General features: G+C 36.5%; 3 protein-coding genes across 3 annotated transcripts in view; 1 reads left to right on the forward strand and 2 right to left on the reverse strand.

The window, feature by feature from the left end:
• Positions 1-2,360: 2,360 nt before the first annotated feature.
• On the forward strand, positions 2,361-2,922 carry cart4 (cocaine- and amphetamine-regulated transcript 4; the record flags this gene model as incomplete). Its single annotated transcript, XM_079485420.1, has 3 exons — positions 2,361-2,486; positions 2,657-2,737; positions 2,815-2,922. The coding sequence occupies 3 exons, from the start codon at positions 2,361-2,363 to the stop codon at positions 2,920-2,922; spliced, it is 315 nt and encodes a 104-aa protein (XP_079341546.1).
• A 3,085-nt stretch (positions 2,923-6,007) lies between these two features.
• jtb (jumping translocation breakpoint) lies at positions 6,008-9,647 on the reverse strand. The gene is made up of 7 exons (XM_079485421.1): positions 9,546-9,647; positions 9,378-9,422; positions 8,650-8,795; positions 8,497-8,537; positions 7,795-7,886; positions 7,419-7,498; positions 6,008-7,303 (listed from the first exon to the last, which is right to left on the reverse strand). Exons 3-7 carry the CDS (start codon positions 8,736-8,738, stop codon positions 7,147-7,149), a joined length of 459 nt encoding a protein of 152 aa, XP_079341547.1. The 5' UTR covers positions 8,739-8,795; positions 9,378-9,422; positions 9,546-9,647; the 3' UTR covers positions 6,008-7,146.
• A 371-nt stretch (positions 9,648-10,018) lies between these two features.
• kcnq4 (potassium voltage-gated channel subfamily Q member 4) overlaps positions 10,019-20,204 on the reverse strand; it is a 39,530-nt gene continuing 29,344 nt past the window's right edge. Inside the window, exons 10-14 of the mRNA XM_079484263.1 lie at positions 17,714-17,940; positions 17,536-17,635; positions 13,565-13,696; positions 13,280-13,418; positions 10,019-12,410 (exon numbers count right to left, since the gene is read on the reverse strand). Of these exons, the coding sequence (XP_079340389.1) occupies positions 12,207-12,410; positions 13,280-13,418; positions 13,565-13,696; positions 17,536-17,635; positions 17,714-17,940 (802 nt within the window). The 3' untranslated portion in view covers positions 10,019-12,206. The remainder of the gene's footprint in view (positions 12,411-13,279; positions 13,419-13,564; positions 13,697-17,535; positions 17,636-17,713; positions 17,941-20,204) is intronic.

The raw sequence follows: 20,204 nt of genomic DNA on the forward strand, positions 1-20,204 counted from the left end.
AGACCTCTCAGCCATAATCTCAAATAAATAACATACATAGCCTTATTGTCTAACTGCTGGCCTGCATGCAAAACTTAAACGTTTCAGAGTTGACTCAAATGAAGTCCCGCATGAGGGCATTCATGTCCAAGGTGTCCAGTTCAAAAAGTCATTTTTTTGCGCCATTTGGAGAACAAGATTGCTCGTGACACTCTACAGTGATGTTTTTAATGAACATTAGTGAATAAACAAATTAACTTATTATTAATTTTTTCATAAAACATTTGTATTTATTTATTTTTTACGCTGTTTAAGTTCTTCTGCTCAAGGCCAGGTGCTGCAGCCCCCAGCCCCCCCCCCGCAGGCTATGCCAATTAGCCATGTCAGCAGCCACATAAAGACCTAAGGAATCATCAAAATATTCAGGATATCCCTGTTAACGTTTAACTTTATTTCATCTGTACGAATGCACTCACCTACAACCCCCCCCCATTACAGATTAGAGTGGACCATCCCATTAGCACCGTATATGCGCGAGACGAGTTTGACGCTACAGAAAGTTAACGTTGGTCAAGTTAATATTGACTCTTTTCAAATCACAAAGATACTAAAATAATTATGTTTTTTGCATTATATTGATGGAGAATGAATGGGTCCCTGTTACTGTTGAAGGATGAAATCAATCTGAAGGTAAAATAACATATCCTTTTACATAAAGGGGACTTTCCTATGGATTGAACTCTCCAAAAAGTCGTATAGTTGTCCAAGATTAAATGAGTCACTTCCACTCATTCATTCATTTCTTCATCTTCACACGTATGTGAGCCTTGGCATGGAAAGAACAGTGCTTTAATTATGAGTTGAAGATGAGTGTCTTCTCAAGAGGAGAGGAATGAGACAGGTGAGGTGGAGAAAATGTCTGACATCTGACCGCACCTCATCAGAATGCAAGACATTGTGAAGAAATTGTTCATCCTCATCTTTATATAGTCTGCTCAAGTTTCCAATAAGACATGAATAGGAATTTATAGTACTAAATAGGACCTATATATGATTTCACACATTTAGTTTCAGTGAAATTATTATAGCTATATGGATTCTTCAGTTCCCATGTAAGTCACATAAAGCTATAATGAGCACAGTATTATTGAGAAATAGATGGTACATAATTAACCTACAAAAACCTGAGGTCAAGTGACCGATCTAAGAAATATAAGATATATTACATTGTTTAGTCTCATAACATTGACATTTGTTCTTAGCTTCAACATTTATGACTCAAAAACACAATGTTCTCTATCACAGAACATGTCATGTTTAGCGCAAAGGTCATCACAGCAGGGTATGATGGAAATTGACACCCAGATCCAGTTAACATTCCACGTGGGAATATGCATCAATGTAAAATCAACAGGTACCAATTTGAGGTGTAACCTCCCACAAATCAGTGACATTGTGACCATCCACTCACATTTCTCATTCCTTATAACACTAATTGACAAGATTACTTTGAACTGTTTTAGATTTTTATGTTTGTAATATTTTATTTGCCTACACATCATCGCTGTCCCTTGGAACTTTGGATGTCCAAATTCACTGCTTTCCAGTAAATGGAAAAACACTGTACAAGCATTGACAAGCCTTTTTGTAATGTTTAGATCATTTCAAAGCCCAGTGATGAACATAAAAAGTGACAAATAAGGATTTAAGGCAAAATTAAAACCACAAAATATGGAAATAAGGTTTCAGAAGGACAGCAGTGATAAGTTAGTTTTACAAGGCTTGCTCATTTTAAACCAGACACGAACTCGAAAAGTAGGCCTATATACGAATGTTAGACAATGTAAAGTGTAAATTAATTCTGACATGTTTCAGCCTAGGCTACATGATTTCTAAACATTTTCTGTCGTCTATATTTTGCTAGAGTTGAGAAATAATAAACCGAATAGAAAACATAGTCTTTATTAACATGACTAAATTAATCATTAAACATTTCAATTAATAAAGTTAAAAATATTGTCTAATTCGTCTTTCTTCCTTGTTATATTGTTACGTTTTGTCCTTCGCTGTAGTTGGAAAAAACGTTGTTATAGTTTCCTGATGTTTAACCATATTAAAAGGATGCTATCTCGTCTTTGATCCAAAATGACAGCCTAAAGGTTTCTAAAAAAAAGAGACGTGATGACGTTACACGGATACATCAGGTATAGCCTACTCACATCGCATAAATAGAGAAAGGTGCTCAGAAGACCAGTGAAGCAACAGCAGAAGACAAGAACACAAAAACGACATTAAACGCTGGGATTGCTGAAACAGATAGAAATCTGCAAGGACACTTGCATTTCCAAATTGAACTTATTCACGCCAAAGCATTCAGCACCATGGACAGCATCAGAGTAGCGGTATACCTGAGCATTTGCCTCTCGTTACTGTGCGTCTGTCGGGGTCAGATGTCAACGGACAACCAGCTTTCTTCGCAAGAGGAACAATTCATCAAAAGAGATCTGGTAAGTGTCGCTGATAGTTGAAAGCCGCTGTCATTTGTAGTGAACTTAACAAACAGAAGAAATTTATATTAGTACATTTAACTAGGATTTTTCTTCAACTTTATATATCTGAAAACAGATATAGAAGTTATTTATTTTCACAATTTAACTGACGCTCTGTTAATACCCAGGCTGAGGCTCTCGAGGAACTTCTGGATAGAGAACAAGACAACCGATTATCCGTGGAGAAAAAGGCTAGCGTCATACCAAGGGTAAACTAGTCTTTTTTCAAGTTTTCTTGAAAATTTAAATAACACCTTAGTGATACTAAAAATGTGATGATTTTTAGTGCGACGTGGGGGAGCGCTGCGCCATGAAGCATGGACCACGCATCGGGCGGCTATGTGATTGTATGCGAGGAACAGCCTGCAATACTTTCTTCTTGCGCTGCTACTGACCGACTCTCTATCACCTCAGGCACTGTGCACATGAAAGCAAAGCTTGCTAAACTCATTTATTTAATATGTGCATTATGTATCCTGTCGTATTGCTCGTGATCTTGTCTACTTAAACCACATGTGTTATTAAAATCGTTTTATGATTCATCGCTTTTTAATACGCTACTGTGCAAATATTCTTTGAAATATGTGTCTTCATTCTTGTTTACGTTTAATAATGTACGTCATTTAAATAAACTGTAAAAAACAGATTGCAACAGGTCTGAATGGAAGTTTATTCAAAGTGGGTTTATAACCATTGCCATTTTTCGAAATCCTTTTATTTCTTTTTGGAAATATGTGTGAAACACCAAACATATTTAAATGCCACATGGTGTTACGATATATATGGAAGAACAGCAGGCAAGCAGAGAACTTAGTTTAAATAAATGTAGTTCAATAAATGGATCGAATTTAAATATTTGTCAAAATTGTGTCCCACTTCTTCCGAGTAACACCGGTTAAAACCAACGGTGAAAGACTTTCTAGTCTGTCTTCTTTCCAATCCTCTTTTCAACAAATAGGATTAGGCCACTGAGATTCATCAACAGGTTATAACGTGGTCAATTTAGCAATTTAAATAACAGTGGCAATAGACTGGCATACATTAAAATTTACATACAAGTAGCTACCTCAAAAGCATCTCGGAAATCTCATCAACCCTCTCGGTTATATCAGTCGATCATCAAGGGCGATCAGCTTCATTTCCACAAACAGCTCAGACGAAGCACTTACACGTTTTCATCCGTACTTTAACACAACACCCGTCATGACCAGTTTACCTGTACTTTTTATTGCGCTTCTCTGTGTTTTATACATAAATTCTAATATCAGCGGCGTGGACTCGAGACCACCGGATAACTTACCAATAGCAGCGCACAATGACGACGTGACTGACGAGGTGAGCGGAAATACAAGTGCACGTGAGTAAAAAGGGTTATATGGCTGAATCTTTGTAATTATTGATCTTCATTACAGACAAGATATCAGGAACATAAACATATCGTGCCCATGTTGAGGAGAAAGTTCAACCGTCTTCCGGGTGTATGTAGACGTCTGAGGAGAAGGAGGATAAACATTCTGGTACGTGCATTTAAAGCGCATTATAAATCTGTATGGTCACTTATAAGTCATTTTACACATGCAAATTCTCATTGAAACTCATTTGAATATTAGGCTAAGTTATGGTTTTGTTAAGCCTACTATTCTCAATCAATTTTGCATAGATATATTCAGTGGCGTGAAAATACCTCTGGCAAAAAGGGCACCGTACTGTGACGTATACATTAACAAGTGTATTTTTACAGTGTCCAAACAGGTGCTGTAATGATTTATTAAATATAAATTCAATCCAAAATAGGGAGATACAAATATGATATAATTGAAAATAAATATTGTTAACTTCTATTTTACTGAACAAAGCAGGGGTAATCGTTGAATTTGTGTTAAATTCTGTTCATATTAAATGGCTGTAATATATTGAAGTGCTTACTGTACTAAATCAAAGATATTTAATGCTATACGGTAGAGAATTGACTTGTATGCATTTTCCCAAAACATAAAACTTGACAGCATTAAAAACTCTCAGAAAAGTTCCGTTAAAGTTCGATATTTTCCCCTACAATTCATATGCCAACTTGTCTAAATAAAGACATCCTGAAAAAACTAAACAATCCTGACCAAGACACAATAGCAAATGTACCTACTGGTTTTAATGGAAACTGTGTCTGTCAGATAGGATTACAGAAAGGAATTTTGTAGTGATCTCCATGGAAAAACTGGTCCATAGTGATATTTTAATGGAAACCATTACAATGTCCGTGATGGTTTCTATAGCTTTTTTCGGCAGGGATGTTAACATTAACAAAACAAAAAACACTGTTACACTACAGGTGTTACATGGCATTTGTTTATTTACACTTGGGTTAAACTGTTTACAGAAATCGTGAACGTTCCACATCATTAAAACGATGAATGGCTTCAGATTAATCTCAAAATCCGGTTATAATCAATGACATTGACTACATTGTTGTTACCCTACTGCACCGGTGTTTAGTTTAGACGCCTCTGATTGGCTATTACGTTACTAATCTAAACAGATACGTCTGTCACTGGTTGTAACGCTGAAAGCAGTAATAACGCGCCAGCTCATGAAGATCTACCTGTAATGCTGTAATCGACTTTTTCGAGACAGTTAGTAACAGTAATATATTGCGTTTAATTGTCCATGGAGCGTTTCCTCCCCATTTATCATACATTTGGATGTAGCCTATATTTGTTCTTTGCATCAACTAATTTCCGATCTTGCCTGTGACTAATACTTTAAAAGTCACACTGGGACATTGAATTACCCTGAATTGATTGACCATATCTTTCACGCTGCCGCATTAGCTACAACTGTAACGTATGGCAAATACATTTCTTGTATGCTACCTGCTGCTGCTGCTGCTGCTGTGAGGTAACTAGACACACGGGGCAGTTGCGGGCGCAGCCCCGAAAACAACCTCCGCCCACTGTTCCCTCCCCCGGCGCAATATTGATTATACAAATATTTTAAATGTATTGATTTTTAGTTGCGAGGCTATAGTTATCTAGTAGAATTAATACTTTTATTAATGAATATAACTTTTAAAGTATGACCAGAAGGGCACACTTACGATTTGACAAAAGGGGCAGTGGCTTGACCCCCATTCGCGCACGCCACTGGTTATATGTGTTGTTATCTTCATTATATCTTAAACGAGTCTTAAACACAGCTGCAGTTCATTCAAAATACACTGGATTTTGAAAAAAGAAAGCATATCTTATTTTCTCGTTGATTTCTTCCCACAGTGTAACACAGCAAAGTTCTGTTCTGCCAGAAGACATTCCCTACATGGCCACATGTGCTCCTGTCCAAAACGCTCAAAGTGCAAATATTTCTTTTTATGGAGTTTGTGACACTGCACTCAAATATGCATATGCTTATATATTATATTATGATGGACTTGATATGACTTTTGTATTAACTTTTGTACCAAGTGGATGAATAAAGAAAGTCCTTTTCAAGCAATTTATTACTCTGTCATAAAAATATTTTTTTACAATTTAGATCATTAAAACAAACTATGGGACAAGGTCTTAATGAATTCACATTGCTTCTTTCTAAGGGGAGACTCATTAATGTAAATAACCGTAAACAGGAAAGTCAGAAACTAAAAGCAGAAGAGCGGAAATTACATGATACATGAAATCTGTGTATAACATCCTCATACTAAGATTCATTTTAAGCACATGCAACATCAACACTAAACTGTAAAGTCAAACAGGTCCTCAAGTACACTATAATGCAGTCTTGCACATGTCAGTCAGATGCGGGAGTAGCGCTGGTATTTTTCACATGAGCTTTATAAACAGACACCGATGACGCACTTGTCTATAAAAATCAACCTTACTCAAGAAAGATAAAGCAAAAACAAAGTAAAATAATACCACGGATGAGAAACATTTAAATGTTTTAATTTACAGGAACCTGAAACCTTTTTAGAAAGCATCAAAAGAATGAAAAGAGGATTTTACATAAAACGAAACGAATGTTTAGGATTAAATTATAACAAGGTTCCTTAAAGGTTCCCAATGTCAACAGATGGACAAGTATGTCAAACATCTATGAATGGTCTCACAAATGTGTTTTCATATTCACTGAAGCCTTTTTTAATGATACAAACTTTTAGTGAAAGAACATTGCTTTAGGACTCATATGAATTATTATTATTTTCACAAAATACTTGATGTGCTTTAGGTTTTCAAAACATGCAACACACACACCCATATTGCCTCTATATGCACATCACCTTCACAGCTTTTGACAAAACAGGTGTATGCAGAGCTTAACATAAAGCTTTTACAAAACTGGAATTGAACTTCCACTCTTGCACAATGTTCGCAGATGTCATGTGTGTTCCACTATGAGATTTCCCGATGTTTAGGCCTAATTGAACCCTTTTGACAAGCTTTCAGAAAAAGTTCAAACCTGCAACAGGGAAATAACATCAGGGTGTACTCATTCAGAGATTTGTCTCTGTGCTTCCAGTAAGAAAAACCAGTTGTTCAAATCTGGATGCCTGCATGGACACGCACTTTGCTGTGAGTCTGTAACACCAGGCCCCCTGTCTGGCTTTTGTCCTTTAGTATTGTTCAGTCAACTATATAGATTCTATCTGTCTTCGAACCTTGTCGGAGGCTTGACGGTCAAGTGACCTTTGCCTAGCGACCACCACTATTGCAAAGACAACAGTCAGAGCTAGCATGGCACCTTCAAATTTCCAGAAGAGGTGCTCCTCCATTTTGGTGGACCGACAGCTGGACAGAAACAGAAAGAGAGTGTGTTATACAAGTGTGATTATGACTCAAAATTCTAAATAGAAAGTCTGAAACACTGAAAGACTAAACAGATTCTGGATCATCAGCCACTTACCTTTTGAACGTATCTTTGTTGGACTTAGTGCAGTTGATAATTTCAACATATCCAGTTTGGACGCAAGCTGGTACAGTTTTCTATGAAGATTACAGATAGTTTACGACATAAAAAAGGAACGATTGCTTTACGTTAATTCACAATACATTGAAAATAAAGTAGTGCTCTAGAGTAACCAGCTTCAGTTTATAATAGATTAATCTACACTTAATCAATACTATCTTGTATCAATTAAATGTAATATATAATCTGCTCTAATTTAAACCATTATTTATATTTACAATTTAGCTTTTGGTTTTACTCCTACCCCTTAACATCATGACCGTTTTTACTCCTGTTAAAAACATTAATTGGTGGTGATCCACCAGAATCTCACCCATTGCAAGCCGTCGCATGCACTGCACTCTTTAGCCACTAAAAACTCTTCAACCTGCCAACAAGGTGCTGCCGCATCCTTTGTAACCGCAACTGTAAAAAACAGAAAATTATTCTTTCTATAACCTATACATGTTTTACCACCATGTGCACACGCTGAGAATCAAACCCATGACCTTGACATTGGTAATGTAACACCATGCTATCCCAATTATTTGTGGTCCAAGTTTTCAATGTGTACTAGAGCTGTAAAAAATAATATTTACAATGTGAAGCTGACGTGAGAGATTCCGCAAAGTTGCATAACGATTATATAACTTATAGTCTTTCTGTAAGCTCACTACGAAATTTGCAAATCCTGTTTACAGGAGTCATCTATAGAGAACCCCCCCAGTTTCAGGTCCTTTTTAAAATGCTCCAACAACAGACTAATAAAAAGGAAGAAAGACAAAGAGTTTCAATTAACGGTAGAACCAGAGGACCAGATGCTTCGAATCATGAGTAAAAAGAAGCTCCGCAGCTGTATTGTATACATGTTTTAATACCTCACAAACTTGTTTGTTTTTCTGTTATGTGTTGCTTATTGTAAATGTATTGTATTTAAATGTCCTTTAAAATGATTCAACTGGTTAACATAATGAGACTTTGTTTTTGAAATGGCAAGAAGCTCTCGAAAAAATTAACAAAATTAATTTCGATTTACCTGTGGCCTTCTCATCACTAAGAAGAGCTGCTCCAAACACTCTAGGAAAAAAAGTAGCCAACAAATAATGAATAAAAACACATTCAAAGCTTGTTTTCTGGTGCAGAACAATGCAAAAGATTCGCATGTTGTGAATCATTTGTAATGTCTCACCTAAGAGAAACTAAACCCCAGAATAAGGCGTGCAGGGCCAGGATTCGGGGTCTCAGACAGGACATCGGGATCCTACAGTCACTTTCCATTGCGCCGATGCACGTGTACCACAGGTAACAACTGTAGTTTACTGGTGCGTCATTGCTCTGTAAAGGTTAAAGCAACAAATAAATAAGATTTTGTACAAAACAGGAAACTATATACAATACATCAAGATTTAAAATAAGACATCTAGAGACAGGTAACACGTTTGTACCTTTAACTTCTGAATCCAAACAAAGATAATCTCATTACCTGCGCTATTTACGTAAACGATCAGAGCTGTTTGATGAAAGATTGACCTAACGAGTGTTGTTGGGTGTTACTTTTAAACTTCACTTTGCCAGCTACAAGACACTCAAAATGTTACACAAGTTTCCTTTAATTTATATAATTATAATATAATGTTTTAATAGCATCTGACTGGGGTTGAGCCACTGCGTTAGTTTAAGCACTTGATAACAATACGTGTAACAACAAGTTAGTGCTAACGTTAGAAATAAACCAAGAAACAACAAAGCTGAAAACAATTAAAATAATAATCAAATGATTTGATTTCGCTAAGCTATCTCCCTCAAAGAATAGACCGAATTAAGATAACGCTTGAGCTACAGTTGAATAAGGAGAGAAAACACCTTGAAGCTCCAGCCGAACACAGTACACATCACCAGAAAACACGCAATACTCACACAACATCACATTGTCCGGCTGTCCGATACGATCCCATGACAGAACTTCAGAGACATTTAACAACAAAGAGAGATGCTCAATCACTACACATAGGAACGTTAGTTCTAAACACACAGCTTTTAAAGTAAAATGCCCTTATTTACAGAGACCGTTCAACACGGGCCTACCAGCCATACTGAAACGCGAAGGATGACGTCACGCCGGAATGAGGATTTGAACTGTATCAGATGAGTGTATCGCCCCCTTCCGGAGCGGATCCCTGTTGTCATGAGCAAATACTGTAAAAGAGCTCATTGAGATTTGAGAAACAACTAAATGTTTTAGGGGTTTGTTTCACCTAATTTTTTCCTATAAAATGTTGGAGAGTTAATTATTAACTTATGGTTTCATAATGAATATTTCAGTTTTGCCCTTGACTGCTGTACCAAAAACAAGTTTTTCAGAATGAACGTATAATAAATAATTTTATGACGCAGTTTATTTTGACTAACATGTCTGAACCTTAGTCAGTGTGTTTATGAATAAACATGACTTTTTTTCCTTAATTTACCATTTACTTTCGCTGTAAATGTGTTGAATGAGTTTTTTTACCTTGTTGTTTGTGTAGACATTTACACAGGATTTGCTACGTCTGTTTTTTCATAAACAAAATCTGAATTTATTCATTTTTACAATCATGTCAGTTAAACATACACGTTATAGATCAAGTTATCTCTCACATTAGCAGTTACTAATCATGTCACAAGGACAAAAATATATCATATATTACTTAATGTCTGAAAGGTTCAGTGTTCTGCTTAAAGGGACGGAGAATTGCAGATGAAAACAAGAAATACAGATTTCAAAGCAACATAGCAATATCGGAGTAAACCAAAGCAATTGAGACAGATTGTTACAGTAGAATCAAATACAAAACTGCAAAAGGAAAATTGTATTTTCCAAAAATACAGTTTGTAAATGCACAAAGAAAAGTAAATGTAGAAAATGATACGTTTGAATTCTGTACTCCAGTTCTGCCCATTAGAATGCAGAAATGATGCCATGACCAGTGGCCTTAACCATCTCTTAGGTCCACCGTTGTACCGTAAACACATGGTCAGTGTGCTCTAGCGGTGTCAGTAAGGCAGAGGAGTGCTGTATTCCATACAATCACCTCCATGCTGTCTGCAGCATCTCCTATGAAGCTGGAACCTTTCCCAAAACTGCATGCATAGATACTAATGTCGAGTTCATGCACTCAGACTAATGCCTTTCTGAACGACTCTTAATCTTCTCAGTCCTGAAACTGCTTTGTCTGTACATAGCTGAGGTTAAGGGCATGTTTGAGAGAACATAATAATTATTTTTGTTTAAGAGATAATGGATGTATGATAAGTATTACACCATGCCAGGCGGATCAATTTAATCCACGAGCTAAATAAATAACCTCTGACCTATTGATCTCAAAGGGATGATAAAAGAAGCAAAAACAAGGTCATCGTGAGATCCAAAGTTAACACTTCAGCGAAAGACCTTAGTCCTAAATCCCAATCTAATCTCAATTAATCAAGAGTCACATTTAGGGAGAAATATAGACTTCAGAAGAGAAGCAGTGACCCTCGGACTTGATCTCAGTTGGATCATGCAGAATGAGGAAATGGGCTTCAAGGCATAGAGGAGAGAAGGGCATATGAATTGCCTCTATTATAACTAATCCCACTAAATTAAAACAAACTAACCAAGGCACCTCGCCTCTAACATGCACTTTAATGCTGGCTATTTGAATATTTTTGTTTGTTTACTAGATTTTTTGCTCTGTGGTAATTTTTTAAACTATGATGCATTGGCAAAGAGTGACCCAACAAGCAACATAAATGCAGGAAGGAAACCTGAGGGCTTCATCACATAGACTATAATTTTTTCCTGAAATGCCAGGGGAACCATGCAAGATGACAGGAGATGATGCTTTGGTGAGAATGCTTTCCAATGCCCATTGGTCACAGAGTCCATCATGCGTATACTTCATTCTGTGAGGTCATTCTCTTGAAGGACATGATTCATGACACATAGACGAAGAAAGTGTACTGTATGCCGTACATTCATTAGAAGCTCGGTGTCTTCTCATGGCACAAGGGGTCTGTTGCATCAGGTCAAAGTGTAAGGCCATGGCCAAGTGTCCAAAATAAAATTCAGTTTAGATTCACATCGTCCAGATTTTCTTTACAAAAAAAGACAGAAAAATAGAATTGCTCTGTGCTCTCAATGATTATCAAAAACCAAAACCAAGAAACAATATTGGCACTAAGAGTTCCAGAAAGGAACACCATACATGACATAATACATGAGTTTGTTGTTTAAAAGAAACTTGAGAGGAGAAAGTTTTATAGCAGTGGTTTTTCAACATATATTTCGGAAGACCGAATGAAAAGTTTGTCGTTGCTAAAAAGGAGTCCGCTGTGAATGTTCACAGAATGCAGAGTAAACCTCAAAAACACCATCCAGTGAGATTATCTGTGACATAATAGTCTTGAATCAATGAAAAGAAAGCAACAGGCACAAGTGAGGATGTTTCGTACCATTACTGTGTTCATGTTAAAGGACGAACAAAAAATGATGAAATGCAAGAGCGTTTGCAAGGCTTAGCCTACTCTAGAAAAACATGGAGGCCACTATCCAGCTGTGCAAAGGACGAACCCATGCAATATTGTTTTGTTTCTGAGAGCGTCTGATATGACTCGTGTCGCTGTTGGTTAATGTAGGGAGGTATTTAGCCTTTGGATGAGTGCCCTGATGCTACAGTCAGCGTGTGGCTGCGGGTTGATCTCAGTTCTTCCCAGTTTCCATGCGGGTCATTCTATGTTGCCGCTGTCTGAGTGGGAGATATTAAGGGTGTTGGCAGAAGGGAAGAGGTCACGTTGATCAGTAGGGCTGTTGTAGTCAGAGGTCATGTCTGGTTCCAGTAGGGACGAGAGCGTGAAGTGGGACGAGCCCTTTTTCAGGCACTGGGAATAGAAGTTGAGCAGGAGGTCCAGCTTGTTTTCAATAGACTGCACCTGAAAAGCGAAACAGATTGTGCAAGTTTGATTCAGGACTGAAGATACTGTGTGCCAATTGGTATTTCGTCAACAAACCGATAATGTCCGGGAAATGAGAGCGGAATGTTACTGAATCTCAGCAGTTTTGAAAACCACTACAACATTATGTGAAAGGCAATGTACTCCAGACAAGAACACATTGATTAGATGCCATATAACTTAATTTTGTAAAAGCAAGTCTCAAACAGAAACAAGCAAGATTTGATTAGATGAGTTGAAAAAACACAAAGAACTCATACTAATAAAAACAAAAATTTAAAGCTGGGCAATTCAATGCAAATGTCAACCTTAAGATGAGAAAATCATGTTTAAACTAAGGTTTTCATTTACATTTATGAATTTTGCAGACACTTTTATCCATAGCAACTTACTGGTATTATACTTTTGTATTTGAGCATGTGCAATCCCTTGGATCGAACCCATGACCTTGGCATGGCTAGCGCCATGCTCTAAGGTAAGTGACTTGTCACATCCATAACGGTCCATATTCCTCATTAATGGGCACACGAAAATGTAAATATAATAACTATTTTATGGTCTATAAAGTGGAATCTCTTTTTCATTTGATGGGTTTAGTTGCTTCTGTTCTGAACATTTCATATATGTTTGCTGTCTCTTGAAAAAATGTGCATCCTTATCCAGAACATATTCACTTTTCGCTCTTTAAAAATACTTTTTGTTGTCTGGACTTTATAAATAGGGGTATAGTTATATAAATACAAACTGATTCTTTAATATATTTGTAATAAATATATTTTAAGTTTTGACTAAAAATGTCAAATCCATAACCCTGGAATTGCCCTGCTCTCAAAGTATTGAAAGCGTACCTGCTTCTCCACCTTCACTACACGCCCCATCATGCTAAATTCATCCATCTGTTCCAGTTCAGGAGAAGTCTTTTCTCCTTTCTCAGGCCTCGACTTTTTATCTGTTGAAATGGTACCACGTCCCACAATCTGATCCACCCTTCCAAGACAAAGAGTCAATAGTTTCAACATGACCATTTAGAAAATGCTTTTTCCCAATTTTAATTTTTTGATGTTAAAGTAGTGATATTAAACACTGACTGTAAGACTGATGGCTTGTTTTTTTTTTATTTTGATTGACCAAACCTCATCTGCAGACTTTTGATTCTGCCAAGCATATCGAGGTGTCCTGCCGAGTACTGCTCGATCACATCCTTTACATCATACGGCCGCAGCGTTTCCTTAAACTTCCGCTTGGCCACCAGGAATTTGAGAATCCTGCATTAAGATGAGAAACACTATCACGCAAGACTGCAGAGGCAGACGATAAAACAGGAATAATGCAGAAAAAAGCAACCCGCCGTGAAATGAACCGCATGATTAATAAGAGCAACAAAATTAATTACAGAGAGAAACCTTATCAATTATATAAGTGACTCATAAGCAGTCACTGCAGGGAGAATACACTCCCCCCCACACACACATCCCATAACTGATAATGACTGTGTTGATGAAACTCTCTGGACACAGTGGAAAGCATATGCATCAGTTTTCATTACTGACATATCTAATTTGAATAATAGGATGTCGTATTTGATGTGATTATGTAAATTTACAGAGGCCTAAAATAGAAAAGAAGGAAAAATATCAGGCCCTGCAAATCAAAGATTAATTTCAGTGATTTATTTTTGTCTCGTTTGGTGCCATTCCTGTTATCACCCTATATTCACAATATAATGTTCATTAATGCATAAGAATACAAATATTTTCTCAGATTATTACTATAAACACTGTTTAGATAAAACTGTCATTCAATCTTACATCTACACGTAGAAAAGCTATACTTCAGAAATATAAACTTTATATACAAATATTTTCAGTTTTCCCGAATTTACTATTTACAATGTTTAGGTACAATAATTTTTGTTTTATTCTGTAAACAGCATTTTCTCCCAAATTCCAAATAAAAGATCATATTTACTTGAAGAATTGAAACAGGACAGACAGTTTAGAATAACAAAAAATATGCTATGTATGCAGATCTTCAATACTGCAACTCATATTTATTTTTAAACCACACAATAATAATGTTTTTACATGTAGACTATTTTAAGAACAGTTAAAAAATGAATATATTATGGAAGACGCCTGACTTTATTCACAACTTTCATGGGTCTTTGCATTCTCTCGGTCTTTCACATTGATGTGCATTACTGCATACGGCTAAAATTTCACTCTTCAGATCAAATATAAATAGGACTATATACACATTTATTATACTGAAATGACTGATTTTAAATAATAAAAATACTGTGTTAAATAATAATACATTTTATTATTTTGCACAAAACAATACCAGCAGTTGATTTCAATCTTTGACATGGCATTACTCTGTCAATTTTTAACAAATCAGTGTCATATTTTGACAGAATTTTCTTTACATTATGTACAATTATTTTATCTAGAAAACAGTAAATGACCAAAAAAATTACGTACCTGGGTTATTACATGCAGGGCCACATATATAGCAAACCAGACATTTAGATGAAAGAGAGAAAATCTAGAAATAGTTTTCTATAAAAGAACAGATATTTGCAGCTAACAAGATAAGTTTTGACCATTAAGAGAACTGTTCAGAAACTTTATTGAATCTTTTATTTGTGAACATAAGCAGAACAGCAGAAAACGTATTATACATTACTGTGTGCTGTCAAGAGATGCCCTTGACCGTCACACACCATAGTTCTTAATTTTTCACCAAAAGTGCTTTGGCCAGATGTTTGAGGATTTGTCACAACCAGACAGAGGCAGGTGAGCTTCAAACCTTCCATTGATCCTTCTTAATATTGTCACATGACACTGTTAAATACTGTTATATCAATACGGGCTCAGCAGAAAACCAGACACGTCTTACATTGCCTTGCTCTACAACCAACACTGACTTATAAAAGAATATCAGTGAAAAGTACAATGTCTTTAGTAAAGAGGCATTTTGTACTAAGGTAACCTCAATGATGGTTAGTTTACTTTCTAAAAAAAATACAAGCTGCGTAATTGTCCTGGATTCATTAACAACCAGCAGGGAGGGAATGAGCTTGAACAAAATGTGCAGGTAAAATGTATACTGAGGTCTTTATTTCTTAATTTCTATAAAGACTCATTGAACAGCTTGCGTGTGCGAACATCTCAGCATGGGTGATGGTGCAATTTCAGCTGGAGCTAAGAAGCCCACAGCTGGTCCACAGCACACGTCAACGTCTCCATACAGAACAAACAAGTTTCCTGATGACTCGAGAGTTTGTTTTTTTGCTGCCTGTATATTTTTTTCTTTCTTGCAATTTTGCAGGTAGCTGCATATTTTGCCGGAACGGGTCTCAGGTGTGGATGAAAAAGAGTGTAAGGAAAAAGTGAAAGGAGAGGGGGCAGAGAAGAAAGAAATCCCATTTATTTCTATCCTCTAAGGGTTTGTATAAAGTGCTGACGCTCTCTCATGACGGCAGCACACTGTATGGGTGTATCATTATATTGGTCAGCCTTTGAATACCCCCGCCCATAGCTGCATTTTAGATGCAATCTCTAGGAATAGCTACAACTTGCGTGGCTTTATACGCGATATATTCATAAATATTTTGAGAGCAGAGAAACTGTTTACGATCTTCTAAGTGACTGAAGAGTTTTAAACAAGCCAATGCTTTTAAACCTTCTCAAGTTCTGCTCTCCTAAAAGCTGATTTTAAAGAAACAAAAAAGTATGTTTTTAAATCAAAAAGAACAACTTGTTTTATCATGGCTTCCCAAGCACAAAGCAGAATATGAATTATTAATATATATTGTGTGACATACTGTAAGTCATTACTGTTGGTTGTTATGCGGCTCATCCAATCAGACATTACAACATCAACTATTTGTTTTATAACATGGTTATATACAACATTGTGTAGCAATGAAGAGAATATCATGTGACTTGCTGTTGTCTTATTATTAATTGTATTATTGTACTTTATTATTAAAGTGAAATCTGTTTTTTACAATCTTTTGTCCCGTATCTAACTACACATTTTTATCAGTGGAACAGAAAATGTGGGCCTCCCCTCAAAGCGCAACCTCAGCACGGTGAAGCTAAAATTTGCCTGTTCTTTGAGAACATCAATCTTATCGAACGGCTCTTGTGTAAAATGCGGAATCTTATTGCCCACATCAATGACGCACCAGTGCGTATGTACACACTTTTTTATCTTGAACATAAGATAAATCATTTCGTCCTGTCCTTAGTTAATCATAAATAGAGAATTTGCTTATTTGCAAGGTTAAATATAGGCTTTCAGGAACATCTACAAGAGACCACTGCAGTTCTGCCTTTATTAGGCTTTTCTGCATGTATTGTGTCTATTCTAGTCGAGTGTATGTTCAATTTCAACAAAAACAAACATCCAACAGCAATGTGAAAGACTGACAGCATGGCAAGATGCATCAAATTTGTGGGGGGAAAAATCCATCATATATGCCTTTTTTAACTGATCCTAACATACATGCACAAACATTAGTCTTGTGTTTTTTGTTGCAGTGTTCAAGATCTGCAAAAAATATTATTTTGAAAAGGGTTCGTCTTTCTGCCAAAAAATTAAAGTAAGATCTTACATTTGGAATTTAGGATAAATGTTGTCGATAGTAATGAAACAAAAATGATAATTTACTTGGTAAATTCAGAAAAAATGAAAATATTTTGTATTTTGTGTGGTCTCCTCATCTTGTACTCAACATCATGAGATCTTGCTATACTGCACTCTTAACAGGGCTCTGACATCTCAGTAAGAACTCAACGATATTTTTGGAACATTTTGTATAATTTTCTGCTTGTTTAAGCAAGAAGTAGGATCCGCGACTGAAGGTTGTCATGCCCTCTATGAGTCCAACCTGCTTTGTCTCCATAACGTTCAGCTGATATAATTGCTCTGTGAAAAGGTCGAGGCTGACGGAGCAGATTCTTTACCGAGGTCCCTCTTGCAAAAGACCATTCATTCAATTCACATAATGACATATATGACATTAGCTGAGAGTAGATGTCTATTAAGTGAGCTATGGATTACTCGATTCCTATCTCCAAGCCCTGTGACTTACCTAACGGCTCGAATCAGGGTCTTCACAGCTGGTATGACATCTTCCATGGCAACATCACAGTAAGATTTGTCTTCTGTGTTGTCCTCTCCAACTCCCTCTACTACAAGAGATCAAACCAGAATGAGAAAAGCATAATGTGTTTCTCTATAAGGGTAAACATTTGGACCGAGATAGCTACCGTCCGCAGCGGGTCGTGGTTTGAGGCGGAGGGAGGTGCGGAATCTAGTCCGATCGTTGAAGCTCCAGCTTTTCTGGACCTTACCAGGGCTGGTGGCTTCTGGAATGTTCTCGGTGCTGGGTGAGCGCCGCACGTTTCCCGGGGGTAAAGGAGAAGCCTTGCTGCGTATCGCCTGAGAGGAACGGGAATTGTTCATCCTTATGCGGTCACGGAATCCAAGCTTCCCACTGGCAAAAGAGAGAGAGGAATGATCTGATTTGATGACTAACAAGGACTATTGGCAACTGCTGATCAACAACATATTATAATTATGTGAGAGAGAGACGAAAGAACCAGAAAACATACATTGACATATATACACACGGATAGTTTAGTATGTGGTAGCACGACAAGGAAAGGGTTAAGCTTTATAAAGAGATAAGATAACAGTGGGGCAAAAAATATGTCTCTCTATCTGAAAAAACTTACTGAAAATACACAACGAAATTAATCTTTTCAGGAAAGATTTTTGGCAGTGAAAAAATGTATCTACATTAGACAGTCACAATGGTTTTAGTTTACATCTTCCATTCAAATAGGGACAGAACTTTTAGACACTTCTTAAAGGGACAGTTTACCCCCAAATTAAAATTCTGTCATCATTTACATCATTTATTGTACATCTGTATACGTTTGTCTGTATACGTCTGTATATGTTTGTTCTGATGAACACAGAGAAAGATATTTGAAAGAATCCTTGTAACCAAACAGTTCTTGGCCAACAATGACTACCATGGTAGGAAAAATTGGTAGTCCAAAGTGCCCAGAACGGTTTGCTTTGTACATTCTTCAACATATCTAAATTTATTTACAAATACATTTATAAAGCAATTTTTCCTACAATGGTAGTCTAGTCAATGGTGGCCAAGAACTGTTTGGTAACAAGCATTCTTCCGAATATCTTTCTCTGTGGTCATCAGAACAAAGACATTTATACAGCTTTAGAACGACTCGAGAGTGAGTAAATGATGAAAGAATTTTTTGGTTTTTGGGGTGAACTGTTCCTTTGACTTCTTCGGTGGCTTTCTGAATAATTAACAGTAGAATGTCTGCGGTGGTATGTACAGTACAGACATCCATTTGGATAAATATAAACAGTAAAGAAAGCATTCACAGCTTAATGTCTCAAATTGAACGGACTGGTATACAGTTTCTGAGAAACGTGAGTGATGTTGTAACATACCAAAGGTAAAACAGTAAAAAGCAAGACCACTCTCTGAATCCTTGAAATCATGCAAAGTGCAAATACAGTACAATGACGTATGATAAAAAACAAACAAACAAACAAACAAATAGGCAAAAAAGATTGTAAGCCTATAACTATTTTATAAAATTTCCAATAACCTCCAATCAATTAGAATAAGACATGGCACTAACTTTTCTTCAGTCCTACACGTAATTGTCGATACTGGACATTCATCATCAAAATCTGTGTATCATGCGTGTGGAGTGATTGCATAGATCTCATGCACAAAACCCTTTCGCTCTGTCAAACCTCAGAACTCAATCTACACTGTTATCTGCAGCATGCAAAATTATTTCTTTTTCAAAGCATTTTCAAATCCATTTCAACCTAAACATGCATGTTTGCATCTGCTCACTCAAAATGTCTCACGGCTCTGTGCTCACAATTACTGACATTCCTGCTTTCAAATACTATACCATGCCATAAAACTGTGATTTATCATCACAACAGACATGCATAACAGCGTAAACCATGAAGAAAGGTGATTCGGGTTTCAGTTAGACCCGAGCGCATGGTTTATCTTTGATCTGTATACACATGCAGAGCTCATACTGTATGTGGGCTGCTGTTCTCTGATCAGCCTCACAGATTGCAGGACAGACATCACTGAGATTATTGAGCTAGTGCAGCTGTTAAAGGAATGTTGAGTTCACAGTGTGCTTCTCACAGTGTCATTTCAGCAGCTCCATTTATTATATTACTGAATATAGGCCTTTTATCCAAAGTGATGTACAGACACACATTTTTATCAGTACATGCATTCCCTGGAAACTACCAATGGAACACACAGTACGATACCAATTTCGTAATACTTTACATTGTTTCTTTAATATCATAATATGGAAGTAAAATGTGCTGCAAATAGCAATACATGTTGACTTAATGTTCATTTAAGTCATACAATGAATTAAAAATGTAAATTATTTCATCCTTTACTCACTTCTATGTTATTTCAAACCTGTATGACATTCTTTCCTCTACAGAACACAAAAGAAGATATTCTGAAGAATGTTGGTAACCAAATTGACAACCATTGTATCATTGAGACATTTCTCAAAGAACGTTATTCTTTTGTGTTCTACAGAAGAGAGAGTCATAAACGTAAAAGATTGAACGCATTGAATGACACAAGGGTGAACAAATGATGAAATATATATATTTTTTGCGTGAACTTTCCATTTTAAAGGTTTTTCTTTGAAAATGAAT

This window comes from Barbatula barbatula (assembly GCF_947034865.1).
Source record: "Barbatula barbatula genome assembly, chromosome: 21".
Lineage (NCBI taxonomy): Eukaryota > Metazoa > Chordata > Actinopteri > Cypriniformes > Nemacheilidae > Barbatula > Barbatula barbatula.

What these genes read in the sequence shown, in the direction of transcription:
- jtb (XM_079485421.1), bottom strand. Translation starts at nt 8,738, where the DNA reads ATGGAAAGTGACTGTAGGATCCCGATGTCCTGTCTGAGACCCCGAATC. An exon ending in TGGGGTTTAGTTTCTCTTAG is followed by an intron (nt 8,538 to 8,649) that starts GTGAGACATTAC and finishes TTTTTTTCCTAG; the next exon opens with AGTGTTTGGAGCAGCTCTTC. An exon ending in TAGTGATGAGAAGGCCACAG is followed by an intron (nt 7,887 to 8,496) that starts GTAAATCGAAAT and finishes TGTTTTTTACAG; the next exon opens with TTGCGGTTACAAAGGATGCG.